Source organism: Martes martes, assembly GCF_963455335.1.
Source record: "Martes martes genome assembly, chromosome: 1".
Classification (NCBI taxonomy): domain Eukaryota; kingdom Metazoa; phylum Chordata; class Mammalia; order Carnivora; family Mustelidae; genus Martes; species Martes martes.
In genome coordinates this window covers 123,269,245-123,289,699 of record NC_137888.1, presented here as the reverse complement: position 1 = coordinate 123,289,699, position 20,455 = coordinate 123,269,245, and the positions used below count along the sequence as shown (strand labels likewise).

Genomic DNA, 20,455 nt, shown 5'->3' with positions numbered 1-20,455 from the left:
AACAAGCCTGTTATTGAAAACACTCATTGCAGCGAGTAATTTTATCCAGTAGACAAAAAGGATAAGGCCAGAGAGAGGAATACCTGAAGGGACAGAGAGAAAGAGAATCTAGTTATCTTCTGGTTTTTGTCCATTGGGTCCAGCCTTTCAATGAAATTACTGAAAGCTTAGAATTATTCCAGTACATTTGTCAACTCCAAAATCACATTCCAGTAATGGATGTGCTCACTCATGCGACCCGCCTAAAATGTATGCCCCTCCACAAGATGGTTTACTGTCTGAATGTGGAGACTGAGACTCCCCTGCTCAGATAATTCAGAAAAGGATTAGGTAGAAACTATGGGCTTCACAACTGACCCCCAAGCACTCAGGGCTTGCCCTTCATCCCTCTTGTACCCACCCGTCACCTGCTGTTTTGGACACCCCAGAGACTAGCAGGTTGGCCTGGCCACCCGGAAACGCCAGGTCTGATGATGCAGGGAATTAAGATCCAAACTGACACCCGACAGAGAATGGAGAATGAGGGACAGAGGTTGTTGTGGAGGACAAAAGGGACCCTGGGTGTGGCTAGGTTTGGTTGGGGGCCAGGTCTAAGCTTTATGAGATGCCAGAGGAGGGCAGCGATGCCGGGCTCTAGGGGCCAGTTGGAGGGCTCAGTCAGGCCCACGCTTGGGTAGGGAGGCCCGGCGAGCCGGTCCGTGGAGGGCCTCGAACACCCAACTACAGCCCATACTAGACTGCCTCTTGTAGACTGGGTGTAGGAAACAGGTTTTCTGTGATGTTTATCCATGACAAGCCATCTGTCCACACACCTCCATGAGTCATACACCGCCTGCGGCGGCACCTAGTCCAACTAAGGCTCCACCGGGGCACTGCAACCGGACCCTCCTCTGACCGCTGCGCGCGATGTCGCGCGTCTAAAGGCGCTGCTCAGAACCCAACAGCCGCCTTGCCCACGGCCTGACCCCGCCCCCTTCCCCGGGCCCGCCCCTGGGGGCGGAGACGTCGGGAGCTGTGAGCAGGGCCGAGAGAAGAGCGCAGCCGCGCACGGCGTCTACACGCCCGGCGCTCCAGCGCTAGGAGCTCGGAGAGCTGAGCGCCAAGACCGCACGGGCGAGTTCTGCAGGGCAAGTGTAGCACGGTGCCCGGGTTCTCGCACTTGGCCGAGCGATGTGCCCGGGTGTCAGGGCGCGGGAACCTGGGCTCAGGTAAAACTCTGGGAAAGGACAGCACGGAGGCGACGAGATGCAAGCGGAGGAGCCCTGCGCCCCCGGTGCTCCTGGTGCCCCCGGTAGCCAGAGAGACCAGCGCGCACCCAGCCCCGAGCCGCGCCTGTCTAGCCAGCTGCTGCCGGAGCTGTACACCTTTGCGGCGCGAGTGCTTTTCTACCTGGTTCCCGTCTACCTAGCCGGCTACGTGGGGCTCAGCATAACCTGGCTGCTGCTCGGCGCTCTGCTGTGGATGTGGTGGCGCAGGAACCGCCGCGGGAAGCTTGGGCGCCTGGCGGCCGCCTTCGAATTTCTAGACAACGAACGCCAGTTCATTAGCCGCGAGCTGCGGGACCAGCACCTGCCGGCCTGGGTGAGCTGGGGGGGAGCCGGGCGGAGGTCGGAGGTGGGGTGGATGCTCTTAGAGGTTTGGAAAGAACCTGCGCTCGGTCGGGAAGCTGGGGGCGGCGGCTGCGCGATCCGCACACCTGTTGCCCCACCAAGTCCGGAGCACAGACCCCTCGCCGCGGCGTCCCTCGGTCTCCTCCCCACCGCCGGTTCCCAGAATGGCGGGGGGTGGGGGGCGGTGGCGGTAGCTAGGTTTCACTTAAGGTCCCAGAGCCTGGGAGAAAAGTCACGGGCGGGCCACACCCAGGAAAAAAAAACAAGGGCGTCTGGGACTTCGCAAAGTTACTCGGGGCGGGGGAGCAGAAGGCGTTTCTTCCACCCGCTTGTTGATTCAAAAAAAGAACGCTGGGTGCAAAACTGATCCGCAAATGCAGCAATGACAAAACTGCAAACTAGCTGCCTCAAAAGAGGTCCCAACAGACAGAGGAGGCTGGCCTAGAGATGGGATTGAAGGGATGGGGTGGGAGGCTGGATCACCAGCTTCTCTACCTTCCTCTACATGGTAGGGATGCTCAGACGTGCCCAGACACATTCAACATTCACACTCTACACTACAGACCCATCTCCTAGTGTGGAATGGCCTGTACTAGGGTTTCTCAAATGCTTCCCGTTCTGAGAAGCACCTGGCCTGCTTAACAAAAACAAATTCTGAGCCCCACCTCACAACTCCCAGGTGGGACTGAGGCACCTGGATGAATTTGGGAAACACTGGCAACAGGGGCATTGGGTCCAAGCTTTGGTCTGTGGCAAACTACACTTCTGGGTGCTTCTCTGATTCTCCCAGATACACTCAGGCCCACAGGGGGAGATGACCAGAAGCCACCAGACCCCACATTTCCTCTGGCCTGACGACTTTATTCTAAAATTCAGCCCCACGGTGAGGTGTGCCGAGAACATATTCGAAAGGCCTGTTTATCTTTAAAATGAGAGAAATTAAGTCTTACTATATTAGTTTGCTACAGTTACTATAACAAAGTAGCACAGACACACAACAAAAATTCATCTAGATCAAGGCGTCAGCACTCTTTGCTTCTTCTGAGGCTTCTCTTTGCTTTGTAGGTAGTTGTCTCCCCCATGTCTTCATTGGGTCTTCCCTCTGTTCATATCTGTGCCCAAATGTCCCCCTCTTACAAGATCACCATCAGATTGGGTTAGGGCCCATCCTAATAATCTCATTTTAAATTAATCACCTATTTAAAGACCCTGTGTCTAAAAAGAGTCACATTCTGGGGTACTGGCAGCTAGGATTTCAACATAAGACTTTGGAGAATATGACTCACTGCAAAACACTGATATTTAATACACGGACTGAGTACTGTTTTGTAAATTGGTTTTACATATACCGAGGACGAGGGGGCCCAAACCTTCTATTAAGGGTACACAGTAAAAAAGCACAATGACAACTTTCGTAGGGGAGCAGCCATGGGAATGGTATTTGGGGCCTGTCTCTTGATTATGCTGATTATTTGGGGGTTTGTAATCCTGAAAGATCTGGATCCAGAGAGCAGGCCGGGACCTATCCACATGCCTTGCTCATTGTTGAGGGAGTCTTGGATGCCTGTCATACCTCTGTTGGGGCCCCATGGTGGCTTCAGTCCATGAGGGTGGGCTCATGAGGCCTCACCTAGAGACAGGCCTCCCTTTCTGCCCTTCCTTGGATTAGGGAACACCTCCAGTTGTGTACAAAAGGCAATGTTTCTGAAATTGAGGCAAGAATCAGATCCTGTAGGGGTATTGATGTGCCCCCCCCCCCAACCTGCCCCCATGCACATAAACACCAGAAGCACCGTGAAACTAGCCAACAGGGAGCTCAGCCTGATGCGTAAGGCAACACAAGAAGCTACCTTACCTCATAAACTATACCCCAGGCCTGACCCAGCTGGGTATAGGGACACAAGAGGAAGATAATGGCGTCTCTTCTTCTAAGAGGGCAGTCTACAGCAGGAAGTAGATGCAGTATAGATAATTGCCATGGAGGTCTCAGAGAAGCCAGAGGTAGTCTGAACAGGGTCCAGCCAAGGGTTGAAAGCATGGAGTGAAGGACATCTCACTTGATTTCCATAGCAGATTGTCCCCAGACCATAGCCTCCCTCTTCTTTGGCAGAGTCCTAGGAGGGGCCTGGCCTCAGCTTGCGTTCTCTAGACTCCCCTGGCTGGTGGGCCGGGCCTGGATTGCCTTTTGGATTGAGGCAGTGGTGCTGTGAAGGGGATTCCAAGCTGGGGGAGGCTTTTGAGCACAGCACAGAAGCGCACCGTGGCCAGTGTATGAGGGAGTACTGTGTGGTTTGGTTTGGTTTGGTTTGGCTGAAGTGTGTAGTAGGGGCTGACAGACAGGGGCCACACTGAAGTGGGCTTGATAGAGGTTGGGCCTGATTCTGAAGGTCACAAGGAGCCTGTGGAAGGCTTTGGAAAGACCCTGTAAAAAGCAGCACGAGGGGAGGAATAAAGCTGTAGAAGAGAGACCAGATGAGAAAGCCATGGCTCTGGGTATGGCGGAGGCAGTGTACTCCTTGCCCACGACTTTAGAGCACGGGTGTCCTTATCCTATACATGGGCCTTTCAGCATGCCGTTTCCCTGTTTGGAGAACTGATTGCCTTGCACGGAAGCAGGGTCGATGACTTACGACCTCCTTTGGTCTCAAGAAATATTTTTACAAAACAACAGATGACAAGCCCATAGTTGGCAGGGAGGGGCAGGGGTTGATGAGGAGTGAAGGGTCTTGGCTACTGCACTCAGGCACAGCCCTGTGAATCGTCCCCTGCATGGCAGTTCCCAGTGAAGGGATGTGGGGAATCCAGCCCACCTGCTGCTTGGAAAGGACATCTAGTTCTACTTTGCACCGAGCCCCGGTGAGGGGGTGGAGGCCCGGGCCAGGCTGAGCTGGAACAAGCCTCCCCTGCCAGGCCCTGGTGCCATGGCTAGTTCTCAGTGAAGTCAAGGTTCCTCCTCAACACGTTGCTCCAAGCTGTTGCCTCCAGGTGATCTTAGTGAGTCCTTTCCCTCCCTGAGCCTCAGTGTCCTCACCTGTGAAAGGTGGTTGTTTTGGGTCAAACATCACACTGCCCTGCCCCTCCTCTGGTTCCCTTCCATGGAAGAGCTAGCTGGAAGAAAGGATTCCTCCGCCTTCAAAGGGGTCACAGGTAAAGAAGCTGCGGATTCTCTTGTGAGTGCACGTGGCTGGTCCCTTGGAGGGAGCGGGCCACGCTGCCTCCACTGCTGGCTCTCTGAACGGAGGAGTAGCTGCCGCTCACTGTTCATGTGTGAGTGTTCTATGTGTCTCTGTGTGTGAATGGTCTGGGATAGATTTTTTTGTATAGATCTGGCACAAAGTGTTTAGGTCTATTTTTGGGGGAATGAAGAGCCTCTTGCGTGAGCCCACCCTGCCAGGGCTGGGGACTAGGGACAGCACAGAGCCAAAAGTGAAGCCCTTACTGCTGCAGAGCTAGAGAAGGCCCAGCTTGGCCATCCTGTCTTACCACAGGCCCTGGGAAGTCTGTTCTGCAGGTGACTGTGGCCTGGCCCGAGAGGCTGTCTATGGAGAGGAGGCACCGGCGTGTGCTTGGTGGGGGGTGGGGGGGGATTCTCAGTCTCCCAGGCCTCCTATGGGACCTTTCCCTGGTCTGACACTCATCAGTGAGTGTGTCTCACCAGCAAACACGTCTGTTTGTGGTCCCTGCTCCAGCCGGGCTTGCTCTCTCCTGCCAGCTGATAGCAATCAGTTAGTTGGCAGCTTTGCTGGGGACAATTAACTCTGTATCTGCTGAGATGGGGGTGGGGCTGATGTGATGTGGTGGCAGGTACGGACTGGGAGTCCGATGCTCATTCATGGGTGGGGGTGGGTGGGAGGCTTGAGAAGGTCCCCTGTGTTCTCGGGGTCCCTGATTCCCCTCTGAAAATGGTGAGGCTTTAGGAAATGCTCTGCGGAGTCCTTCAGCGGTTGGAGTCTGCCATCATGATTCAGTCCCCAATTGGCTTTTCTGTCCTGCTGCCGGCGCCCAGGGCACTGTTCAGCAGCGTTTCTTGCCTACCCATCATCTAAATTGGTTCACGCAAAGCAGGGTGCTCTCGAGGGCTCCCAGCAAGTGCCACTGGGATGGTCTCCTCCAGGCCTCCTGCCAGCATTCAGGTGGAGGACCAGGGCTGAGTGCGTTGCTTCCCTGGGGCTGAGCATGACATTCCTTCCGCGGGTGGAGCAGCCGTCTGTCCTGGCCCAGGCTCTCACGATCCCTCCTATACTGACCCTGGTTAATTAGAGGAAGTAAATGCAGTAGCAGCTCTGAGCTGGGAGGGCCACTCAGATTACCTCAGTTCTCGGAGCCCATGCTTGGGGACCTGGTCTTAAACATCCACTTGGAGCCAGGGGACTTCTTATTTGTGAGATCCCTGCAGCCTTGCAAGGTCCTGAGTATGGCTGGGAGTCAGTCTTGTCCTTGGGAAGGAAGAGGCACGGCACATTTTAATCATGCCCCTTGGGTCTCTGCCACACGTCTCTGTGATGCTTCGTGGACTTCTCACGTCTTGGGCCAGGGTTGGGCAAGAAGAGGGGCAGAATGTGGGCATCCGCCCCTCCAGGCCCAACACAGGGATGTTAGGCATCCGCGTATTCATTCCTATATGCAGTCAGCAAGCATCTCTTGAGGACTTACAGTGTGTCAGGCCCATGATGATATGCGTGACACATGGCCCCTGCCTGCAAGGAATCCCTGGTCTGGGTGGGGATTCAGACCTGCTAGAACCGCCTTTCCTGATTTAGTGTGATCGGTCCTCAGAGGTGGCAGGGCAAGGCTCTGAGAAAGCCTCCGGGCAGGTTTGGTCACTTGAGCTCGTAAGCTCCTTCTGAGGTGAGCAGATTCTGGGACAGCAATTTGTGATACCCAAACTCACATGGGACTTCCCATTGCTTTAGGTGTAAGGGGCTGAATTTTTCTGCAACAGAAGTGTCCACAGCAACCTTTTCTCCGAGCCAAGTATCCGAGGACCTTGGTAATGGGGGAGGTCATGTTGTGGATAAGGCTCAGGGCCAAGGCAGGGGACAGCCATTGTCCTGCTCTTCTGTTGTGGCCCCCTGTCCGGTTGGCAGGAAGTGTGGAGAGCTGGTCACCAGCTTCCTTCGGCCTCCTAGCCTGGTCTTGACAGCGGGTTGAGCTGGTACTTCAGTGGGAATGGCCCCAGTCACTCTGGCGGCACTGCTGGCAGCTGTGTACTGTACCCTAAAGGCCACAACCCAGCTACACAAAGGAGCAGGGGACTGGGACCTAGGCTTCCCTGCCCCCTTCCTGACCCTTCCACCCCTCCATTCAGAGTTTCTCCCCTGGGAGAGTTCCAGGGGTTTTTAATTGAGGGAAACCTGGAGTTTACAGTCCGGACGTGTTCACACGTGCTTGAGGAAAGTGCTTTCTCTCTTCCTCCTCCTTTACCGCAAATTGAGAAGAGTGAAAATGTTTTCTGTCCCAGTGGGAACTAGTGAAGGGGAAAGCCCCGTTCTCTTTCCCCTGCCCTTCAAGCCAAGGGAATGAGAGTTCACCCCCTTAGACCCCACGGGGAGTTGGGGCTGGAGCTGGGGTGGCCGCTCCTGCCCTAGAAGCCCCATCCCAGTGTACCAGGAGTCTCCCAGACACTCAGAGTAGAGGGCCAGGGACTTTTCAGGGACACAGGATGTCTCAACCCCAGAGTCACCCACTCCATTCTTTTGCCTGGGTTGTGTTTAGGTTTTTAGTTTACATTGGTCATAAATTGGTAAAAAATCTGTTTTTTCTGGTTATAGAAGTGAAAGTAGTCCCATTGTAGAACATTTGGAAATGGCCTAAGAGAATTAGGGCAAGTGTTTACAGTCCCTCCACCCAGAAACACACCATTCTATTTGTGTGTACTTCTTTTGTATGGAAGGTGTAAAACAGTTTTTTAAAAAACTTGTGCCCTTTTTTTCTTTTTCCTATATTTTTGTTTGTAATATTATATTACCAACATTCTCCAAAAAAACCTGTTTAAGGATTATGCTATCCTTCACATGAATGTACCCTGCGCTGCTGAACCATTTTGCTAGCATTCATGATCTGTTATTTCTCAGCGTGTCCTCCTCTTGTGGCTAGCTGAGGTGGGCAGCGTCTCCTAGATCTGTCTGGATTTTCTTCCCCTGACCCGCCAGCCTGGCTCCCTTGACCTTTCCTTCAAGTCCAAGCTCAGACCCCCCCCACTCTCAGATCCTACTCCTCGGGGCCCCCACAGCATCCGGAGCCTGTCACCCCATGTGCTTTCTGCACTTGCACCTGATTTTTGTGTCTGACTTTTCCTCCAGACTGAATGCTCTTCTAGGGCAAATGTGTGTTTCCTGCTTACGTCTGTTCCCTCAGTGGCTTGGTGCCCAGTACACAGTAGGCGCTCAGGGAAAGTCTGTCCCTCGGGCCCTACAGAGTAGGAATCTTAGTCCGTGTTTCCCAAGTTCCTTACCATGGATTCCTACATGTTAAACTCACGTCAATGATTAGGAACACCTGGGATCCTGGGTGGCTCAGTCGGTTAAGCATCTGCCTTTTGCTCAGGTCATGATCTCGGGGTCCAGGGAGCCTGCTTCTCCCTTTTCCTCTTCCCCTCTCCATGCTCATGTTTGTGCTCTCTCTTTCTCCCAAATAAATGAATAAAAACTTTTTTAAAAAATGCTTATACAGCTTAAAGATTCTCATTCCCTCTTCACTGTGGCCTCATCAGCATCAGGGATTATGCTTTTTGGTCTTCTAAGGCATACATCATTTTATTATACTTTGCAGATAACTGCATTTTTTTTTTTAACAAATTGAAGGTTTGTGGCAACCCTGCATCGAGCAAGTCTATCAACACATTTTTCCAACAGCATTTGCTCACTTTATGTCCTTGTGTCACATGTTGGTAATCCTTGCAGTATTTCAGACGTTTTCATCATTGTATTTGGTGATCTGTGATTAGTGAGTATGACTCCCTGAAAGCTCAGGGGATGGATAGCAATTTTAGCAATAAAGTATTTTTTAAATTAAGGTATGTACATTTTTTAACATAATACTATTATACACTTAACAGACTACAGTATAGTGTAATCATAGCTTTTATATAGGAAACTGAAAAATTCATTTGACTTATTTTATTGTAATAGTCACTTCATCCCAATGATCTAGAACCAAACCTGCAGTATCTCTGAGGAATGCCTATACTAGTTTGATAAGCAAAAAGATACATTTTTTTTTAAACCTTTGGGCGTTACCAAACCCAACTGTCTGACAGAACTCTCTGGTCACCCACAATTACTCTCAGGTCTCCTTGAAGAAAACACCTCTGTGGATGGCTCAGGGCAGCCCCTCTGTGCACCAAGCCCTCCTTCCTCAGCAAAGGGGACAGGCTCTTGTCCCCAGGATTCTTGTCCCCAGTGGCTGCCTTTGCAGTCTTACCCACGCGGTGTCCTCCTCCTGGGTCCAGGTGACTCAGGCCAGTCTGCGGGCCAGGTGCGTTGGTAAAGAGCCTGTGGATTTTAGAACAGCATTAGGTGGAATTTCAAGTTGGCAAAAATTTTTCCTTTAAAGCACTTTTAGCCAGGAGATTTAAAGCAGAACAGTGGGCATATTTAGAAGCCATGTTTATGGTTAAATGTTTACCCCTCAAGAACAGAGGGAAAATGGGTCAAAGGCTGTGCTTCACCAGGAAAAAAGGGTGTGAAATAAGGGACCATTTTCCAGCAGAGGAGGAACCACCAAATAGGCACCACGGGGCGGGGGCCTGTCTGGGAAGACCAGAGCCACAGGGCCTCCCTGTGTAGGACTTCCCTGGGGGACGCTTGGAGTGAGGGGGCTCCTCTCCTCTCTGAGTGTGAGGGAGTTGGCAGCATCAGTTTGAGTCTGCGGGCGTGTGAGCGTAAGAATATGCCCACTGGTGCAGAGAAGAACCGTGAGGCTTTTGTCCAAGTAAAGAGGTTGTGTCCTTGTGTGTACGTGTGATTCTGTGGCTGTGTCTGCATCATTCTGAGGGCGTGTGTCTCAGGTTTTTGAGGTACAAGGAGACCCACAGACCACCTCTGTACCTCTCTACATCTGCGTGTCGGTGCAAGGTTGCTCCCACGGGAGGAGCTACCATCCCTGTGACAGGGAGGGAGCCAGGTTGGCCTGGTGACAGGCAGGCCCTTTAAGTGCAGCCGTCCCATACCCCCTGCCCCCTGAGAGGGTCTGGTGACCCAAAGCTGCTGCTCCGGCCTCCCAGCCTGGCTGCCGGTCCTGCCTGGGCTCCAGCTCTGATGGCTGCAGGCATCCCTCTGGCTCATTGCCTCACTGCAGTGGGATCATTTTTCCTAAAGGGTTAAAGAGATAAAGCACACGACCACCTAGAGATGAGCTAGAGCATTGATGTGTGGCGCCCTTGTCTTGGCCTCTGCAAGCCTGGAATTCTGTTTTGGACTTGACTTTGCTTTAGTCTGTCTCTCTGTTCTGAGCTCTCGTTACCTCCATTGCCTAAAAACTGCTGTCTTTAAAACATGAGGGGCACCTGGGTGGCTCAGTGGGTTAAGCCTCTGCCTTCGGCTCAGGTCATGATCTCAGGGTCCTGAGATCGGGCCCCGCATCGGTCTCTCTGCTCAGCAGGGAGCCTGCTTCCCTGCTCTCTCTGCCTGCCTCTCTGCCTACTTGTGATCTCTGTCTGTCAAATAAATAAATAAAATCTAAAAAAAACAAACAAACATGAGCCACTCTGTCTGGGAGGCTTTGGCCCATGCACACTAACAGCAGATGTGAGTCAGCATTAGGGAGGCCTCAGGGGCTGGGGGAGGCCCCCCATCTTTCTAAGGTTCTCTGAGAGGCACTGGAGGGGGAAGGGCAAGCAGCCAGGGTCCTGGTGACTTGACCACAGGCCAGGGCAACTTTGAGATTTTCCAGGCCTGCTTTGGGGAAGTGCTCACACCTGTAGTACATCGGTCAGGGTAGTGTTCATGTTCTGGGGTATGAACAGTGCTAGAGTTCTGAGTGTGTCTCCATTGGGGGGGATTCGCATTCATCATCTCCTGGTTGTAGACCTGGGGAGCAGAGGCATGGCAGCCTCACTTCCCTCAATCAGGAGAAACCTGAGGCTGCAGAGAGGGGGTCAGGACCAGACCCTGCTCCTCAGGGACCCCCAGCAGCACTTCTTACTCCTGGTGTCTGGCTAGAGAAAGCAGCTGGGGGGTGGGAGTGGCTCACACTTAGGGGCAGGGGCAGCACCCAAAAAAGCCAGGCAGACTAATGGTATTTTTTATTTGCTAGCTCTTGCCTCCCCTTGCTCATTGTGGCACAAAAGATACTCCCTTTGTAAAAGAATCGAGGTCCATAAACTGCTGGTAAGAATTTGATGACAAAGCAGTATTCTCCCAAGATTGACAGCTGGAGACACAGACTGTAACTTTGGAGCCCTAGTCAGGAGCCCCAGAGGGTGGAGGAGCCACTTTCTTCCAGGGCCTGAGCAGGTCCTCCAGCCAGCCCTGAGCACTGACTGTCCCACACTCTCCACCACCTTGATCAGAACAACCAGGGAGCTGGTTAAAGATAAAGTTTCCGGGCCCCTGCCCAAAGGCTTCAGGTTCCTGGATCAGAATCTCTGAGGGCCCTCACCAAGAATCCACGTTTTAAGGGGCTCTCCAGGTGGTGGTCTTGTACACACAAAAGGTTGAGACCCCCTGCCTGAGTCTGGCCCTTTGCAATGCCAGGAGCTGTGGGTGTCTCCCTGCCAGCTCGTCTCAGGGATCCCCAGCCTTGTGAGGTATTGGAACAAAAGTTCAGTGATTTCAGGACTCAGCCTGAGCACGGGCCTCCAGTCTTTTTCTGCCTTCCCTTCCTTTGCTTAGGGAGGAAAGACAGGCACAGAGGCTCTGATCCGGCCCCTCTGCCATGCCTCACAGTGGAGCCCTCCCCACATTGGGCAGTTTCATGCAGGTGCCTCATGGGCATTGGACCCAGGCTGTCTGCGGCGCACCCCTCAGCCAATCAGCAGAGGCTAAGAAAACAACCCTCAACTGCCGTCCTTCTCCAGCCTCAGGCACCTTCACTGTGCTCTCTCATTTTCTCTTCTCCCTTCTCTGTGGCTTCCCAAAGTACTGAGCCACAGGCATCTGGAGATCCCGTAGACAATTTGCAGGACTTTGGATCAGACAGAGCTGGACACATAGCCCAGGAGACATTGTTCTTGACATGTACCTGAGGACAGAGGTGGCTGAGTGTCTGCATCTCGGGCATCTGACAACTGCCAACAACAGTCACCACTTCTGGAGCATTTGTACTGAGCCAGGGAGGGGACCAAGCACCACACATGCATTGTCTTATTTACTCATCTCAGGGATTCTGTGAAACTGGCAATATTGTACCCATCTTGTGGATGAGAAAACCGAGGCTGTCAGAGGTGAAATTTTAAATGTACAAGGAATACTTCGACACTAAGATGTGGACCTCATATGCTGACACTTCAGGTGCAGGAGGCGGGGAGAAAAATTTGTAGGCTGGGCTCAAATTGTATGCAGGTGAAATGTGAGTTCCGGTCACCTGGGTGATCTGGGCAGGTACCAATTTGTCTCTGAGCCTCTCCTCATCTGTAAAATGGGGATGATTGTGCCTTTGCTGTACACCTTATGGAGTATTAGGAAGGTGAAATGAAAGTATCTGTAGAATGTCCTTTGTAAACTATAAAGCATGGTGTACCAGTGAAGACTCAGGTACCATGAGGGCAATCCTCTGCTAAATTAGACTTTCTGTAAAAGAGGAAAACATAGTCGTCTATAAGGTTTTCTTAAGAGGAGTGAGAGCGGCCAGGTGCCGAAGTATAGACTTGGTGGTGAAATGGACCTGGGTCTGTGTCTCAGCTCTGGACTCCATAGCTGCTGACTATGAGCAACCCTTCTGAGCCTTACTTTCCTCATCTGTACAATGGGGCTGATAAGGGATTAAGGTGAGTTTTAAGTGACATGAGATAACATGAACCAAAAAAGATTGAAAATAGGGTGGAAAAAGATACAACTGGGCAAATCTGAAACAAAAGTAAGGGAGAATGGCAATTTTCATATTAGACAAAATAGAATGTAACTTGGATACATCCTAAAGACCAGGATGTTATAGCATATAGCATGAAAAAGGTAACACAGCAATCATGGACACATATGTGCTGCATAAAATAAACCTGAAATGTAAACCAATAGCCCAAGAGAACTGCACAGAGAAGTAGATAAATCCATAGCTGGGCTTGGCAATTCTAACACATTCCTCTCTGAAAATGATACATCAAGTAGACAAAGAGGAAACAAGGATAAAGAATATTGGAAGGGCATGATTTTTTTTTACAAAGGACATAATTAATAACTTGATCATATATGGAGTAGCCACAGGAATTAATCATGTACTAGGCCACAAAGGAATTATCAGTATATTCCAGTGGATTGCTATCCTACAGACTGTGCAGACCATAAAGAAAAGGGAATCAGAAAACAATAAATAGCCTTAGAAATCTCATATGTCTACATATTTTAAAATATCACTATTTAAAAATCATTGTTTGAAAGGTAGTCATAATAGAAATTATGAAAAGACAGGGAGCTGAATAATGATGAAAATACAATGGCAAAAATCATAGGGGAATTTATAAGTTTGAATTTGAATAAACCAAAAAGTGAAATAAATTCTTCAACTCTAAGAACATAAAAGAGCAACAGATTTAGATCAAAGGAATAGAGAAAGAATTAATACATATAAATGCTGAAAATGAACCAAAATTTTGATTATAAATGTAAAGGGGAAAGAATTACTAACAACTAAAGTTAGTTCTATGAAAAGATTAGTGCAATGGGCAAAACCTTTGTCAAGCTTGATCTATTAGTAGAAAAAGATGAAAATAAAATCTGGAATGAAAATGCAGAAATAACTACAGATAAAGCAGATTAAAAATAATAAAATATTATAAACAAATATATATTAATACATTTGAAAACCTAGATGAACTAGATACATTTCTAGAAATGCCCAGATTACCACAATAAGAGATAAGGAGACCTTGAATACACCATTAACCACTGAAGAGAGAAAAGGCAATTTCCCACTCCAAAAGCCGCAGGCTATGATGGCTTTATAGGTAAGAAACACTAAAACTTCACTAACCGGATAATACCTATTATTTACAGGTTGTTTCAGAAACAGGATATGGTAAAGCTTTATCACTAGTGTTATAATTTAATGTAAAATCTTTATACCAAAACTAGATATGGATTGTACAAAAACAAAAATTGTAGATATCATTTTGAATCATGAGTGTATAAAACCTAAATGTGATATCAGGCTAACTAAATGTACTGCTTCAAATGGGGCTTATCCCAAGAACTAGAGATGGTTTTGTTTTGTAAAGAAATCACTTAAGTTGGCCACCTTAATGGACGAAAGGGAAAAATAACACGATTATCTCAATAGATTTGAGAAAGTGTTAAATGTAATTCAATACCCATTTCTTTTCTTTTCTTTTTTATAAAGAATTTATTTATTTGACCGGGAGAGAGAGCACAAGCAGGGGGAGCAGCAGAGGGAGAGGGGGAAGTCTCCCTGCTCAGCAGGGAGCCCGATGTGGGACTTGATCCCAGAACCCTGAGATCATGACCTGAGCCGAAGGCAGAGGTTTAACCCACTGAGCCACCCAGGTGCCCCTCAATACCCATTTCTAACGAAAGCTTTTGGAAATTTAACTATCAAAAAGAACATCTTCAATCTGATAGAAGCTGTCCTCTAAAAATCTACAGCAAAAAGCATGCTTCATGGAAAAACTTCTGTTTGATGTCAGGAACAAGATAGAGCTGCTTGCTGTCACCACCACTGTCTGGTGTGGTACCAGAGGGCTTGGCCAATGAAGACAAACTTAAGAGAAATAAGAAGGATAAGGATAAGAAAAAAAAAAAAAAAGGTTATTGGAGATTATATATAAATAGCCTATGAGAATTAATGAGAAATTAGAACCAACAACAAATTTCAACAAAGTTACACAGAAAATGAAATACCATTTTTGATAACCATAAACCCCCCCCAAGTAATCTAACAAAAAAATGGGATTTTTATAAAAAAAAGACTTATCTTAAATGTGAATGCAATCAGATGTAAGTTAATAAAGGGAAATACTCTGTTCGTGGATGCAAAACTTAATATCATAAAGCTATCCGTTCTCCCACAAATGTATAAATTCAAAAATATTCCAATCAAAATCCCAGGAGGATTATTGGAGGGAAGATGGACAAGATTCAAAATTCATTTTGGAAGCATAAATACTATTAGCTAAGTTGGTTTGAAAAAGAAAAGCAAACAGAGAGGATTCCCCCTACCCTGGGTCATGCTGCAAAGCTACAGTGATTAGTATGGTGTGGTGCTGGCAGGAAACAGGCACTCAGACCGTGGAGTTCATTGCCAAGTCCAGAAACACACCAGAGTACACATGAGAAGCTGACATATGAGAAAAGTCGCTTCACAAATCAGGAGGAAAGATGGAATTTTTTTTTTGGATATGTGTTATTAAAAAATTGTCTTAGAGTCTGGAGAGAAATGAAATTCTATGCCTATCTTACCTGCTATAAAACTTTCAGACAGATTGAAACCTAAGTACAAAGCTAAAATATAAAGTCAACAGATAAAAACATGGAATAACTTTGAGAATTTGAAGTAGGGAAAGATTGTTTTAAAGGGCCAATTATAGGGGCGCCTGGGTGGCTCAGTGGGTTAAGCCCCTGTCTTCGGCTCGGGTCGTGATCCCGGGGTCCTGGGGTCGAGCCCCGCATCGGGCTCTCTGTTCAGCGGGGAGCATGCTTCCGCCTCTCTCTCTCTGCCTGCCTCTCTGCCTACTTGTGATTTCTCTCTGTTTGTCAAATAAATAAATAAAATATTTAAAAAATAAAAAATAAAAGGCCAATTATAATGGAAAAAAAGACTCCTTAATCTCCAGGGAGCATTGGGGCTGAGTAGTTGTTCCATAAGTGTCTGCCTCTCTGATGTCATTCCCTGGCCCAGGACTTACTCTGCAGCAGTCATAGAGAAGGTGGCCTGGCTCAGGATTTGGCTCACTGGGGAATCCTGACAGGTGCTGAGATTCAGGCAGAGGGGAGCCGGGGCCAGGTGCCTGAGGCAGAGGAGGCTGACTTGATGATCCCTTATTTTCTTGGCCTGAATTGCTCTCATCAGGGCAAGGAGCCTCAAACACTAGTGTGGCTGGCCAAGAGAGGCCCTGGGCACTCCGCTGCTGCCCACACAGTCAGTGTGAGTGTGGGCCACTCTAATGCAAGGGCTGGGCTGGTCATTGATATTTCACAACCAACTCTGCCGGATCTCCAGAATCGTGCCAGGAGCTGGTTAAAAATAAATTGCAAGGCCCCACCTGGAAACACTCTGATTCAGTAGGTGTGAAAGGCAGCTCAGGAATCTGAGTCTGGGAGTCTGACTGGCTCCCAAGTGTGGCCAGGGTAGGACCTGCCAGGCTGGATCACTTTTTCAGGGTACAGGAGATCAGAACTAGCTCCCAGGGGTGCAGAACCTCCCCCTGGGTCCTCCCCTGGAGAGGTGGGGCTAGGAGGTGGAGGGGATATACATATCAGGTGTGCCCTGGGGCAGGATGGGAGTACAGTCATCAGGATGGAAAAAGGAGAGGGAGGGGTCCAGCCAGCTGGCTTGGGCAGAAGAGGCACAAGGGTGCCAGGGAAAGCCCACCTCTCTCCTCTGTGAGGGTCCCACTCCCTGCACCTTGGTATGATCCTGTACTGGAATGGTCTGTTAATTGCCTGCTTCCTTTACCAGCCTGGGAGCTGTTGGAAAGCAAGAAGCTTGCATTCATTTATGCGTTCATTCATTCCACAAATATTTATTAAGATAGTCATATGCCAGGGTCAGGCACTAATAGGGAACAAGTTTGAGTCAGCCCACTAGAGCTTGCAGGCTAGTAAGGAGGCAGGCAGTAAGACCCAGCAATTCTAATGAGGTTTATTAAAAGCCGCAATGGAGAACCGGCAGATACCTAGTAGGGACACCTATCTCTGACTTGAGAGATCAGGAAAGGCTTCCTGGAAGAAGTGAAGTTGAAGATGGTGATGAATGGAGCAATCAAAGAGGAATGGGGATGTCAGTTTCAGCCCCACATGGAGTTGTTATGTTAGTGCTGGGCAGTGTGATAGGGAGCAATGAAAGGCCTCAGCTCCCTTTGCCTGGTACGGGCTTGGAACCTAACCCAGGGCAGCGACAGCAGCAGGGAGTGCCTGGTGAATAGGCTGCTGCTCCTCAGTGAGCTGGATGGGCCAGCCCTAGTTCCTGCCCACTTCCCCCAGATCCCTTTCCCCTCTTTCCCTTCTGTTCCTATGGACTGGGCCAGCTCCCCCTCTGGGAACCAGGCAGTGATTTTCCTTTAGCATCTGGGAATATTAGATGTTTCTCCAAGTTAGTATGTATCATTGTCCAGAACTGGGGAAACTGAGGCTGGGAGAAGGGCTTGATGTTCTGGGAGTCCTAGAAGCACTGGGTTTCTCTGACTTCTCAAGGCTGTTAAAAACTGCTCCTAAGGGGTACCTGGGTGGCTCAGTGAGTTAAAGCCTCTGCCTTCAGCTCGGGTCATGATCCCAGGGTCCTGGGATTGAGCCCCACATCCGGCTCTTTGCTCAGCAGGGAGTCTGCTTCCTCCTCTCTCTCTCTCTCTGCCTGCCTCTCTGCCTACTTGTGATCTCTGTCAAATAAATAAATAAAATCTTTTTTTTTTTTTTTAAAAGCAAACAGAATTGCTCCTAAGGGGCATCTGGGTAGCTCAGTCAGTTAAGCCACCCACCCTTGATATCGGCTCAGGTCATGATCTCAGGGTCGTGACATCTAGCTCTGCACTGGGTTCCACACTCAGCAGGGAGTCTGCTTAGGATTCTCTCTTCCTCCCTCTCTCCCTCAGCCCCTTCTCCCCACTCCAAATCTTTTTTTAAAAAGTCAGATTCCTAAAGGAATTAAATTACTCTATACTCCTGGGCATAATGTTCTATGCGAGGGTCTATGTTTGGGGCTTCAGGGCACCCCCAGAGCTACCCCAAGGCCTGGTGTGTACTAGGTGTGTGAACTGCATGGACATGTTTCCTTTCCTGACTTTGGGAGGTCCTCTGCCCACCATGAATGGGATCCTGAGTTGGCCTGTGCTCTGAGGACTTGGCAACAGAAATGGCCATTGCTGCCATTTTACTGATCACATTTTGTGTCAGGCACCAGGACAGTCTTGCCCGTTTGTCCCTGAAAACCTTGGGGGCTGGGCTGGGGGGTCTATGAGAAGCTGAGCAGATACTGGTGGAGACTGAGACTCTGGCAGGGAAGGGGTTCAGAACCGTCAGAATCAGGTCATGCAAAGGTTAGCTGATAGGATTGTCACCCCCCAACCCTCCTCCCCACCCCAGGCAGCCCGCCCCCCTGCCAGGCAACCCAGGGTTGTGGCTGGGGGCTGTGACTTGAAGGAAGCTCCCTGGGTGAGGACAGGATCTCGCCTGCTGGGTAGGGGCGCTCCCCATTCCCCTGTTGCCTAGGCAAACAGCATGATCCCCTTTTCAGCCTTTCAGATTGGCAATTTGTTACCTTAGGAATCACCACCATCCTACCTGCTGCTAAGTGAAAAAAAGCAGACAACCAAACACTGACCTCAATTTCTGTGACAACAACATAATGCTTATTTCTACAAGAGGCTGGAAGGAGACGCAGCCACCTGTTAATGGTGGTTGTCACTCAGCACTCTCCGATAAAAATGTCTTTGGGGCCCCTGGGTGGCTCAGTGGGTTAAAGCCTCTGCCTTTGGCTGGGGTCCCGATCCCAGAATCCTGGGATGGAGCCCAGCTTCGGGCTCTCTGCTCCGCGGGGAGCCACCCCCCCCACCCCCCCCAACCCCCCCACCCCCCCCACCCCCCCCACCCCCCCCACCCCCCCACCCCCCCACCCCCCCACCCCCCCCACCCCCCCACCCCCCCCACCCCCGTCCCGCCTCTCTGCCTACTTATGATCTCTGTCAAATAAATAAGTGAAATCTTTAAAAAAAAAAAAAAAAGTCTTTCCTTCAGCTCACCTACAGTTTCTAATTTTTCTCCAGAGGCCACGATTACTTGTGTCTTTAAAAGCCTAAGGAGGGGGCGCCTGGGTGGCTCAGTGGGTTAAAGCCTCTGCCTTTGGCTCAGGTCATGATCCCAGAGTCTTGGGATTGAGGATTGAGTCCTTAGATCGAGCCCTGCATCGGGCTCTCTGCTCAGCAGGGAGCCTGCTTCCTCCTCTCTCTCTGCCTGCTTCTTTGCCTACTTGTGATCTCTGTCAAATAAATAAAATCTTTAAAAAAATAAAAATAAATAGAAGACTAAAGAGGAGGGAAGTGGCGATTACTTGTGTCATTAAAAGACTAAGGAGGACTGAAGTGGAGAGGAGCCAAGCCGGGTGGGGGTTCCACGTTTCCCTCCCCCAGAAGGTGGGGCTTACTTGCATAAGCAAACAGGGGGTTCCGGCCCCGCCCTTCCAGCCTCGGGGCTGCTAGCGCAGTCTGCCCGGAACTGCCCACACGCCAGCCTCGGGGCGCCGTGGGTGCGGTCTGGCCGCTTGTCGCCTGTCCCACCGGACAGTGCGTCCCACCGGACAGTGGCCGAGTCTCCTGGTGGTGCCCGGCGAGCGCTGAGCAGGGGCGGGGAGGCAGAGCAGAGGCAAACGTGGGGTGGTAGCGGGAACCGCTGGCTGCGAGGCAGGGTCTGGGGGAGGGGGGGGGCAGTGGCTGAGTCTGACTTACCCTCGCGCCTTCTGTTCCCTAGATCCACTTCCCGGATGTGGAGCGGGTCGAGTGGGCCAACAAGGTAAGGCTGAGGTGGGCCTGGTGGGTCTGGTCCCCTTGGTGCCCCTGGGCTCAGTGACCCCACCCTGGATGGGAGCTGTGCCACAAAGGCCTGTTGGCAATAACCCTCAGGGTTCTTCTCCTTGCCAGTGACTCTCTTTAAAAAACAAACACCTTTCTTTAGTGTGAAATTAATGCACAGGCAAAGCAGAAATGTTAGAAAACATCAGGAAGTATAGAGAAAAATGCAGCCTGGCAGGAGGCCAAGGATCAGGGCTTCCCAGGAGAGGAGAGCGGTATCCCACTGTAGCTGCCCTTTGCCTGTGGCAAGGCCGGATCTGCCCCCGCCTCCCGAAGGGTGCCTAGCCTTTCAGAGCCGGTCCCTCATTTGTGCATGGGGATTAATTATGGTCCCTGCCTTGGGAGGTTGTGAGGATCTGTCAGGTAATGAAAGCACCGCAGGGCCCAGAGGTCAGGAACACTGTCATCATCAGTATGACCACTGTTGGATCCTGCTGCTGGTCACGCCCTCGGGCCCTGCTGCGGGAAGCCCTGGGAAGGCCTGGCTCTGTGACTCCAGGTCTGGCCTTTTCTTACAGTTGGGGAAACAGAGTCTGCCCCTGCCTGATGAGCCCAAAACTGTCTCCTAGATGTGGAGACTCCAGTACCTTCTCATCCCCTCAGGTATCCTGATTCAGGACTTTTTCTATAGAGACCTTGCCTCTGTTCTGGTTGGAAAAGTCCATAGCAGGAATGACTTGAGTTTAGGTATAAAAAAGGACTTTCTGATGGTTTTTGAGCCAAGGCTTATAGTCTCGTGTTACCAGATATGTCATTGCCATGTGGGTCAGAAACTGCTCCCAGCCGGCAGACAGAAGTTGGAGGAAGTGGGCTGCTCCTTTCAGACGAGTCATCTGGTTTCTGTGGACTAATGCAGGGCCCAGGGCCCCTGGGACAGACCTTGTTCTTCCTGCCTGTGTGTCCACCAGTTCACGGGTGTGCTTGTGTGCTCCGTCCTTTCTTGCATTGACACTGAGTC

The 20,455-nt window shown here is 50.4% G+C and overlaps 1 protein-coding gene across 1 annotated transcript in view; it reads left to right on the top strand.

The window, feature by feature from the left end:
• Positions 1-1,043: 1,043 nt before the first annotated feature.
• ESYT3 (extended synaptotagmin 3) overlaps positions 1,044-20,455 on the top strand; it is a 49,074-nt gene continuing 29,662 nt past the window's right edge. Inside the window, exons 1-2 of the mRNA XM_080798002.1 lie at positions 1,044-1,581; positions 19,397-19,438. Of these exons, the coding sequence (XP_080654128.1) occupies positions 1,246-1,581; positions 19,397-19,438 (378 nt within the window). The 5' untranslated portion in view covers positions 1,044-1,245. The remainder of the gene's footprint in view (positions 1,582-19,396; positions 19,439-20,455) is intronic.